Source organism: Ixodes scapularis, unplaced genomic scaffold, assembly GCF_016920785.2.
Source record: "Ixodes scapularis isolate PalLabHiFi unplaced genomic scaffold, ASM1692078v2 PGA_scaffold8__174_contigs__length_109621045, whole genome shotgun sequence".
NCBI lineage: Eukaryota > Metazoa > Arthropoda > Arachnida > Ixodida > Ixodidae > Ixodes > Ixodes scapularis.
Genome location: NW_024609883.1, coordinates 58,458,030 through 58,469,686, shown reverse-complemented (window position 1 = coordinate 58,469,686; position 11,657 = coordinate 58,458,030). Strand labels below are relative to the sequence as shown.

The 11,657-nt window shown below is 45.2% G+C and overlaps 1 protein-coding gene across 1 annotated transcript in view; it reads left to right on the top strand.

Moving 5' to 3' along the window:
- Positions 1-814: 814 nt before the first annotated feature.
- LOC8039361 overlaps positions 815-11,657 on the top strand; it is a gene marked incomplete at its 5' end in the record, with an annotated part of 64,910 nt that continues 54,067 nt past the window's right edge. The window contains 2 exons of the mRNA XM_040210701.3: positions 815-842; positions 3,087-3,313. Coding sequence (XP_040066635.3) covers positions 815-842; positions 3,087-3,313 — 255 coding nt within the window. The remainder of the gene's footprint in view (positions 843-3,086; positions 3,314-11,657) is intronic.

The window sequence follows — 11,657 nt, the reverse complement described above, 5'->3', positions numbered from 1 at the left end:
AGTTTTAGATAGGGCACTTGAATCAATAAAGTTTCATGAAAGAAATCCCTGACTTTACTGTTAAGGTACGGCCACACTAGCGGCAAAATGCGGTGGAACTCCGCGCGCGGCGTGCCGCCTTCCAGCGTGGAAGGGCCGCACCAACCCGCGGTTTGCCGCTGCGGCAGCCACGTGGCAGCGCACAAGATCTGCGGCTCTCTTGGTGGTAACGAACACCTGCGAAACACTCCCTGCTTTTCGCTTTGGCCTTAGGCTATGGCGGCTGCGTTCGTCGTCTCCATTGATGGCTGACCCAGACTACAATCTCCTCGTGATCGTGAACGTTATTATTATCGTGTGCCCTCTGATGTTATGACCTCGAAGCGCGCAGGAGGGTCGAAGACGACGTTTTCTGGGTACGCCCGGCCTGGCGCTAGCAAAATGTTAAAGGGCATGCTAGTGTTTTGCTGCCTTGACTTTCCCGAGCGAGGCTCATGGCGACTGGCGGCTCAAAAGCAAAGCTCGCTTGACGCGAAAAGGGTTGCCATGGCATCGTACGTCACTGAATGCGGTGCCTGTGATTGTTCTCTTGCTCAGCACGCGGCACGGGGCGCGCAGCACGCGGCATGCGGCATGCGGCGAAATAGCGTCGAACCCCATTCGTCTCGCGGGGGGAAACTCCTGCCGCAGAGCAGGTTTTGCGGCAAGGCGGCACGTCGCGCGTGGCGTTCTTCCGCGTTTTGCCACTAGTATATCCGTACATCAAGTATTTTTTTGCGGTATTTAGTCGATTTCGATTGCTCCTCTGCGACACGTTAGTTACGCTGAATAAAATATTTGCTATCATATTGTGGCAAAGAAACGCCATGGGAATTGTGGCGTTCTTATGGGAAATATGATAGGGGTCAGAAAGGAAGTTTTTTCTCTCTTCTACGTATATTGCGTGGTTTCTAATTTGTCACGCGTGATTTAGGATGACTTTTGGTCTTATCCGTGAAGTACGTCGCGCTATTTCAATACATTTTACTCAAACTAAAGTATCCTATCACGTTCTTATTAATGAACGTAAATCAGGTGTAACCATTATCCGGGTACACGTAGTAAGTCCCCAAAGTCCGTCACCGAAAATCTCCGTTAGCACTCCTTGCAGATTTTTTCAGTCTTTCTCACTCCAAAGTGATTTTTTTTTTTTGTATCTTGTATTTTTAGACCTGCTCGTGTCCGGTGTCGGTGTACCTGCCTTATGACATGAAAAGACGTGCTGGAGTTATCGAGGATGACAGATTTAAATTCAAATATATTTATTTAAAAAAATCCGTGAGCGGTACACTAACACTGTGTGCGCGGATGAGTTACACGGCCAAGGGAACATAATATACAAGGCTAATTCTCACGATAAACCGGATTTTTGTTTAAAATTTCCTAATAAACATTTTAATTAGACAGAATAAACAAATCGGTTCATTATAGAAACATGGTGGGTGCCATCAAAAAACACTAAATCCGTCAATTTTAGAACAACTTGACGCACATGAGAAGCGCTGGGCTGCACCGAAGTTACCACTGGAACAACTGGCGCAAACCTAGCGGTAGTCAAACGATGATAAAAATCTAATGAACCACGTTTTCCTTCCACTAGGCTTGCGCCTGCGGCACGAGTGGTAACTCCGGTGCACTCCAGCGCTTGCCACGCGCTTCAAGTCGTTCTAAAATTGACATATTTGGTTTTTTCGATGAGGCTCATAAAGTTTCCAACAATAGAATCCTACGTTTAAATTCAATATTTAAAATGGCCATTAAGATAGTTTAGTTCATTAGCACACTAGTCCCTAAAATTAGGCCCCATATACCATACCCCCCGACTCGTTCATCTCAACTGCACAAACCACATAAAACTAGCATTTCGGCGTGTTTTTTTCAGAGAAATTTGTTTTGATATTAAGTAAACACCATGTATCTATCTATCTAAAAAAGTGGTTTTTCAGTTTGCTTTCCTGCGGAACACGCGACAATGAATCGCAGCAAACAATAAAAGGATTTATGTGCTTGACGAAGCACATTAAATTATCATACCAAAGAAGTGTGACGTGCGCATTACGTTAAGTTGCTCAATGTCCCAACGCACATCTAGATTTTCAGATATAATCTTATTATCAGCTTTGCGCTTCGGTGGGATCCTCATACTGTATCTTCCCGATTTGTTGTCTCCGCGTTTTGCAGCAAACTGAACTCTTTGACTTTTCTTACAGTTTATATTTTCTCTACATTCAGCACCTCCGGATACGTGTTTTTCCCAACTTCTCGTGTAACTGACTCCCCGTGAAGGCCCTTGAGTGTAATAAACTTAGGCTGAGCTAACTGGAAGCTATATATGAGCACAATTTGGAACACAGACTTTTAAATTTGTCATTTCTAGTTTTCGTGTGCGTCATTTATCTAAACTTCACTTCCTTTTTTTTTTGTCACTTTATATGCACATGTAATGCCAATACCTAAAGCTATGTTTGATGTGTGCTCAACCGGGTGATTATTTTCGGATGTCTTTAATTTCTACGCTTCTCTTTATATATTCATTTTTATTCCCTCTGTCTCCTTTGTTCGTTTCGTTTCTTTTTCTACGCCGCGTTATATATTGTGTTCCTTATTTGTTTTACTGTATCTGTTGATGTTTATAAAAAGAGTACTTCTAATCCATTATTCAACAAAATAAACCCATGCACTTTGCTTTCTGTTGATGCAGTCAGTGGCATTATGCGCTGGCTAAGTTTATTGCAAGTTAAAAGAAGTAAAACGCCTCATGGGGTGTCTCCGGCATGCTATGCTATGAAACTAACAGCAACGTTGCGACAATAGTAAATATGGACAGCTCATCCCTCCCCCGTTTTTAACAATATAAAGTACCCGAGTCTCCACACATGAAATCCGTGCTGTTCGCGGCCTTGATCGTTGCTGAGCCAGATCATATTACCGTACCGTGCCTGTCCTGCTTCTTCACCCTCGGGGTTTTGCAGTATTGTCAAATAAATTAACAAATAAACTGATAAAAATGAGCGCTTCAGATGTGCTTTAGCCCGTCTCTTTATGTGTTTTTTTTTTTATCTTTACAGGTGTCCTGGTGTTCTGGTCACCCTTTCACGACCCCCGAGTGCACGAGTCTGCACCTGCGGGTGTCCAGGTGACCACGGTGAGAGCCATGGACGAATCCGCGCCGGACAAGCCAGTCGCTTACAGCCTGCTGGACGTCAAGGACCATGCCTTCTTTCACCTCAACCACGTCACCGGGAATCTGACCACGGCCAAGAGTATCAACAGGAAAGCGGGGGAGAAATATGAGGTGAGAAACGGGATGACATAGCCACACGTCCTATGGTGAGCGGCGACTCCCGAAACGCCGGTCTTGTCGAATCCCAAGCGTGTTACTATCGTTCCGCAACTGATGACACCGTAGCATTTGTACTTAAAGGGACAATGCAACAATATTTGGTAGGAATGTTTCACACTTTGCAAGTGATTACAGGCATCAGTGAGACCCAACTCGGCAACTCGCAAGCTACGCCACTGACCAAGAAGCTTCTTTGTCGCCGCGTGATGGCAGGGATCGCATTTCTGGCGTTGTGAACACTGCGATCACCAGGATTTTGTCATGAAGCTTTGTAAATCCCGCGTTGACGGTATTTAAATACGGCTCATATGATGGACGCGAGCACAGCTCAAGCATTCGATTTGATCTCGTGACAATAAACGCCTCGATATGGATTCGGATAAATCTCGTGCCCAATCGCTGCCGGATGACGGGAATCGACGAACTTTAGCGATGGCTGGAATTTATCAGGCTTCTTCGCCTTTGCCGACCCCAGCGCGTGGTTGCGAGTTAGAGGGTAAGCTCTGCACGCTCTTTTCTCAAATTGTTTGCGACTGCCGTTTCCTGAACAAGAAAATAAAAACAAAAAAAAAACATACGCGTGTTTTAAAGATAATGGATGTTAAAGCATCATTCTAAGCAGCATTTACTGAAATCACAAAATTTCTCGCATCTCCATTTTAAGAACGCTTAACTGGGGTACCTTTTCTGGATTTTAGGGTTACGACGGTTTTTAGTAAAGCTACAGTGTCCCTAAATTGCAAGATCTCTGATTGTTTTTTTTTTCTTTTTTGTTTATGCCTTCTGTTGTTTTTGTAGATATCCTATCTCGAATTTTGGTTTCGGAAGTCTACGGTGAGACCGAAACTACCACCTCGAGCATGTTGGCAACCTTAGAGATCAGCCGCAAGACCATCGTGTGACAAAACGTTTGTATTGCGGTACCACAAAACGTAAGACTGGCCCAGGCGCAAGAGCAGTTCACATGTGTTAGGTAAGATGCTACGGCTGTTATACTGCTATGCTTTGCATATTCGCTCTTTCCTCTGTGAATCGAAGCGTGGTGGCGCCTAGTGTGCAAGTAGCCCCCCAAAAGCTTCTGGTTGTGAACGAGACGGCGGGTTCTGCGGTATTTGCGAAATCAAATATGCACGGTATCGTCTGGAAATGGGCACTTAGAGCACTGTCAGACTTAATTTACTTTTATGATAAAGGAAGGAAGAGTAGAACATTAGGAAATATACGTGACCGGGAAGTGTGCCGGGGCTGCCCAACAAATGGCGCAACTGAACCTCATGCCAAACAAAAAGGCTAAAATAAACCAGTGTATTAAATATTAACACACGTTCATAAACCTGCCGGCCGAAAAGCGAGTTTGCCACGTTGATGGCAGGCTCAGGAGGACTACAATCTTGGGTGTGCGCAAGGAACGTTGCAGAGGCCTGGTGGAAGCTAATCGTAATCTTGCGCTGAGCAGGAAAGGAAGGAACTATGGCCGCCAGTGAATGCCATGCACCTTGGGCACCACGACGCTCTTCAGCGAGCAGGGATTCAATCAAACATATTCACTGGACACCATAATTGAGGGTGATGTTTAGAGCGCATGCTCAGAACGAGCTCACGTTAATAGGCTGCCAATACCGGCAATCTCGATGGCGCGGAATACATGAAAAAGTACCGTGGAAGCTCACTGTCAGCACGCGTTCATCAGTAGCGCACGCAGTTCAGGCCGCCAGTGAATACTCCCTATGGGGAGCCTTATTGCTATTTCAGGTGGTCATTACTCGGCCAAATAGTTTGCGAAATCTTCGGGAAGGGCGTTTGCGGGGTCAAAGGCTGGCGAGTGCGCGTTGTTCGAGGAGTACTTCCCTGTCGTGTGTCGGCAATTTGCCGGCACAATTTTGGCCCGAGCTCCAAGAGGTCGGGCACCCTGTCTGCCAGACTGTATCCGGTATCGTCATATCCGAATCTGGAAAGAGAACCAAAGACAATTCTCGCCGATAGCGAGTTCGAAAAGAAAACGAAGCGATTGAGACAGACAACCCTTTGTGCTCCGAGAAAAAAAAATAGCAAAACCGAAAAATATAATAATAAACATTTTAAAGGAAGCTTGCGCAAGGTCAGTTTGCTCTGGGACACAGCGTCTTACTACACCCCCGCAAAAAAAAATATATTATCGATAGTGCTGCAGCTCGATACTTGAATGCGCATTACAATGTCAATAGAGTGGGCGCAATGAACAGACTGAAGATTCCAGAAAAAGGTAATAGCAAGAAAATAGTATATAAACAGCGACGCTGGTAATCTTCCGGGAGCCTTGAGAAAGGGCAACAGTTTTCCGGAAATCCAGACAAAACATAATACAATGTAATGCCTATGCACCATACATACCCATTGATCTTACCTCCAATAAAGTTTATAATTTAAGATTCTGTAAGCTGCGCAAACAGTGATAATGTTAACATTTCAAAGAAAAAAAGAATATTGTGAAACCATTCGTGTTGACCTACATGCCAGGGTCCGAATATATTTTGCTTATGCTCACAGCGTTCCTATTGCACTCTAAACGAATCGAAGAAACCAGAGAAGCTCACGCGCGACCCAGGCAAACGAAAACGCCAGCTCCAGGCGCTTTGTGTTCGAGCGGACACCTCGTGCGCCGCTGAAGCGGTTTTGTTTGCCAGTGCCGCCGGCAAAGCCTCGCCGGCGTTTGACCAGCCACTTTATTTGCCATAAGTATATCGTTTTCAAAGGCCCGCTACCGCTACGGGCGCGAGCTTCAGAGCATGCGTATAAGTGGCAGCGCGAGCTCCCGCTACAAATGGCGTGGCCTGAAAACACAATGTACTAAAACTATCTCATATAGAGGAATATTAGGGTGCATTCATCTGCCGTTTTCTTATGGTGATCATATCTGACCATTTTATTCATAAAACTTTCGCTTTTTATTTATTTATTTTTGTTTCTGTGCACAAGCAAATACGTCGCCCTGCATGAGCTCTTGGCATTGACAGTGCTACGGCTACTGTGTACTAGAATACGGAATAGTGTTGAACGATTTGCATTGGAAAATCGTTCACAGCCTAATGTTTTCGTGTTATGGTTATATTTTTATATTAAATACATGGGCTTCTACGGGAGCGCCGCTATAATCCTCTAAGAGGTGGAGGAAGCATATGATGGCACAAATTTCTGGGTTTGCATTCATTAGTGATATCATCTGTATCACTTCCTCGTCTCCCCTTCCCTTCGAAGAAACAAAACAAAAGTTAGCGTTGTGTGTTCAGAGGGGAGATTCGGAAAATATATTATTGAATGGAAGGAGAGGGGAGGCGTGCGTAGGTCGTAAATGTACCTGAACCAAAGGTACCAAGGCACTTTAACAGGACCAACTAGGCACTATTCGAATAGTATTCATGAAACAAATAAGATTCACCGAATAGGAATTGGTGAGGAAATACTCGGAATACCAATATTTCTGCACGAAGAAGTGTATTTATGGAGAAATAATTAAACAAGAATAGTTAGGAATGACAAGCTCCATAAGGTGCTATCTCGTTTATTTTTCTTTTTTTCTAATACAACTAATGTCAAGGTTGTTTTTTTCTTATGGAAGTAATCTTGTGACATATTGAGGGCCACACAAAAACTGTTAAGGGAAGAGTGGACAAAAGAAAGCATATCCCTTATCATATATCACTCTCTCTTCGTTAGCTTTAGGATAAAAAAGTTTAACAGCAAACTATAATGCGGCTAACAGCTCACTTTTTACCTACAGTATATTAGTCAGAGAAACCTAAAGAAAGTGAAGTCATTATTCTTCAAAAAACACCACAATACTACCGCGGGTGTCTATTTTTTTAATTTCAGCTGTTTCAGTACGGACGTTGTACGGCATAGTAGGTGCGAACAATCGATTACTTTTTTTTGTACATTTTTGTAATATAAATATTGTGAGTCAGACTAATATCCTAGAATAACGACTTTATCCATGGCTTAAACGTAAGTGTAACAGTTCAGCGTTCGTCAAAACCTTGTCTAATCAAAATACGCAGAATCGTCAACGTTCTGTTGTTGACAACTGTGTCGCGCGGCGTTCTCTTTTCTTAATGTCCGATTTTGCGACAAAAATGGAAGACGTTTATAATCCCCTGTAACGCCGAATTAGAGCGCAGCTCTTGAAAAGGAGGAGGGGAAGGTACGGAGAGGAGCCTTTGCCCCTGCTCCTCTCCTGTTCGCCTCCCATTTAGGGGAACCTTTTCCGCTAAATTTAGCGGGGGAATTTTTCCGCTAAATTTAGCGGGGAAAACTTTCCGCTAAACTTAGTGGGGAATTTTTTCCACTGAATTTAGCGGGAACATTTTTTGTTAAATTTAGAGGGAAAATTTACACATAATGCATCGCGCGGTTTCGCCGACGCCGATGTCTCTCAAGCCGAAAACGGGCGCCTAAGAGCTGCGCTCTAAAAACCTGCTTACTCTATATATGGATACGTAGGATGTGAAAAGGGAATTGGATATTAGGCGTTATTTCGGGAAAACTAGTAATGTAAATTTAACGTGAGATTCACATTGCGACCATTGTCTTCCTTATTCAGTGTGTTTCATCAGAGCCGGTTTTACCTATCACTAACTGCGTCTGAATTGGTAACATGATAGAGAAAAGCACGAATAAGGTGCGACGTAGCCACTAAAATTCAGTGTTATTCATTGGTTAAAAACAAGGACCACTCATTTCAGGTGATAACGCTCGGATATCAGCAGAGGCACGACGTCACTGATCTTACGATCACTGAGAGCGTAAAAAATACCCGAGGCGGGGTGAGTGCCGAGTGCCTTATTCGTCGCAACGTTATAAGATTTCGACGTTAGCCGAAAAAATCGAAGCAAAAATGAATCACGAATAAATAAAAAGAAAAATAACTGAGCCTGATAGGCCACGCCCCGGGCGTGGGATATCAAGAGACTGCCAGATTCAATGCACCATACCGTTCAGTACTGCTTTCCCCGCCGACAAAATTGCCGACCCCGGCGATAAAGGCGAGTTAAGGTCATCCCAGTAAAGTACAGCGGCGCAAAATCTGTGCTTCTGGCAAACGCCAACGCAGCGCCGTTCTTCTGACGCACGTCATGGCGTCACGAGAGGCTTTCTGCGAGGTCTAGGTCTTCAAGTGGGGTTTCCGTCGGCACTCGGGTAGACAGGTAGAGAGGCGACAAAAAGGATGCTTTCGGCATTGGTTTTCGAGAGCCGGTAATGTACACGGGGGTCCGACAAGTCCGCGACACATGTTCAAACACCGCGCTTTCTGTTGATGGGTTGTTTTCGGTGTACGCTTCTACTTATTTCTTCCTGCGGTACGGGAGCACTCGTATATATTTCCAAAAGCTTAGCAAACACGCCAACACGCAACCAATAAGAAGAGAAAAAAAAGATGGGCACGTGGTACAGGGCTAGCAAAGTATAAAATGCTGTCGTTTCAAAGTGGGCGACTTTCCGTTTCCAAGTGCTTCGCGTCCGGTCTCGAACGGAAACGGCGGACGACAGAGAAAACGATGGCACATCATTCTGGTGATGGCCACTTTTTGTTGTTTTTATGCTTTAGTTGTGCAAAATGGGAAGTTTGTCCTCAAGCAAAAGTTCGCCACGGTTGAAAAAAAAAAAAAGGGGGCGTGAGTACGTTTGCACAGCCCTAACTTAGTCTGCCTGAACGGACGACTTGTCTCTTAGCTCTAGATGGGCAGTGTAGCCAGTGTAGTAAAACGGCTAGCCTGGGCTCTTTAACGTGCATCACGCAGTAGTGATAGACTGTACATCATGCTGGTACTATACTCATCCAGATCGAAACGGGGAGGCGTGGGGATTCGACACGGGAGCTATGGGTTCTGCCGCGCGCTTTCGCTCTGAGTGTGCTCTGACCTGTTCGCGACGCTTATAAACACATTAGGTTGTTTTTTGCTTAGTTTCTTTTTACTAGCCCCGCACGAAGAGGTGTGACACACTTACGCGTACATGCTCACACGCGCACACCTATATCGTAACATAAACATTGGCAGAGTTCTCACGGTCACGCTCACCAACAAATGACTTAACGCGATGATACGCATGCACCAGCATACTCGACCCAGCGCGTTCGCATGCATTTGTACCAACACTATTGGGCGCGCATTTGAGTCTGTTTCGTGAAGCGTACCCATCTTCAATCAATCGCGTGCGCACGCATCTACAAACATTCACTGTCGAAAGCACGTACAAATCATTACGTCAAATAAGCGAGACAAACTTCGTTTCACTGCAAGTCAGAACGCACCTCTCTCTATGCGGAAAGCAAGTGGGTAACCGGACAAAAGCTCACCGGACAAAAGCTCACTCGACAGAAGCTCACCGCACAAAAGCTCACCCGTTTTTTGACAGACCCGGCTTTGAGGTCTACTGGCTATCCTTCAATCAGAGCCAATCAGAGCTCGGCGTCTTTCTGACGTCATCACCATTCTTGTGGAAGAAGCAGACCACTTGCTTGAATCCGGGACAAAAGCTCACCGGACAAAAGCTCACCGGACAGAAGCTCACCGGACAAAAGCTCACCGGACAAAAGCTCACCCATTTTTTTCACAGACTCGGACAAAAGCTCAAAGTAGACCTCAAAGCAAGCTGCCTCGAGGTCTACCCACTATGTTTTATTCCGAACCAATCAGATGGCGACGTTGTGACGCCACCAAAACCCCTGCAAAAGAAGAAGAATACGAACTTGCGGTCCGTATACGAGCCCACCGGGCCAAGCAAGCAGCCTCCAAAGCGCAGTACCACGTCTTGGTTTGTCTTTTTATGAGAGTGCAATGGACCGGCTCAACCAATCGAACGCAGTGAGTGCGCATTGATCTTGCTGTTTTTGCTCCATGCGTCCACGTTTGTACGACGTCTCGCCTTTGATTGAGCTCTGGCTTATGGTAAAAAAGAATAAACGCGCACGCTCATAGAAGCATAGATGTGCACACAGCGAGTATACGCGTTCAATTGCAGACCCTATCGTTTCGTAGAAACACGCTTCGTGGAGAACATATTCATCGACACGTGTTTCGTCGGCACTGGGGCATTTCGTGGGCACATTCGGCTGTGACGCTTCGTGAACAGCATTGAAATTTTATTTTAACGAGTATCTAATCAAGTCGGGAAGCCTCTAAAGTTTAGCGCATGATTAACTAAGTCGTGTTTACCCAACCCTCGCCTCCCCCCCCCCCCCCCCCCCCCACCCCCCCCCCCCCCCTCCCCCTTCGATTAAAGCAGTAAAACAACAGTGTTGTGTTTGACGAAACGTTGGGAGGAGTGTCGACGAAACGGACGCAAGAGGCCCTTCGATTAAAGCATTTTTCATTATATAGATAATGAGAACAACACAAAACACGAGGACGGACATGCGTTTTATGTTCTTCTCATTGTTTATATTATACTTACCAGCACGTGTACATCTGTCGATAAAACGTCGTTTTACGAATTGGAGGCAGCCGGATCGATTTCATATAATCGTGTGAATTAACATACGTTCACACGAGTAAAAACTCGCGCAAGAAATGACGTGTCACGCTTCCGCATAAATTCAGGCGTGCATTCCACAAAAAAAACACGCGTACGCCAATGCAAACACACGCGCTCGAGCGAAATAAACGCGTACTACAGCCGATAAGAGATCACCTACACGAAACGTATTTAGACACGCCAACTCACGCACGACGCTGCACGCATTAGCGCGCATACACGAACAAACCCATCATTTCTGGTAGTTTTCGCGGCAGCACTTGGGTCACTTTTGTTTCCCCATCTTTGTCTCCAAACCCCAAAGCAACAACAAGAAAAAAAAAAATTAAAAAAAAACGCGTACTAAAAGAAAAGGAACAGAAAGTGCAATCGTCAAGTGGAGTACATTTAGGAAGGAAGCGCTTCCTCTGTTTACACCACTGAGTGCAGCTCTTACTCTTTTTTTTCATGTTTCCCTCTTCTTTTTTTTTTTCTCTCATTTTGCCGGGATGCTTTCAGCTACCAACGCTCCTCTCCAGGTCATCGTGTTTGTTCTGGAACCACTCGCGAACACTGGCATATATTCTTGTCCTGTTTTTGTAGCGTATAACATTTATATTTTCGTTCTTTCTTTTTTACGCTCTTGTATTTCTTTTCCGTCCGCCATACTTTTGCCTCGATGAAAGGAGGGAAGCCCCTCACGCTAGCTGGTCGGCAGCTTATTATTATCGGTTCAAACAAGAGGTTGTTGGTAGTGTTGTACCAGTCGGATGGCGTTGTTGTTGTTGTTGTTCGTTGCACTTGCTCT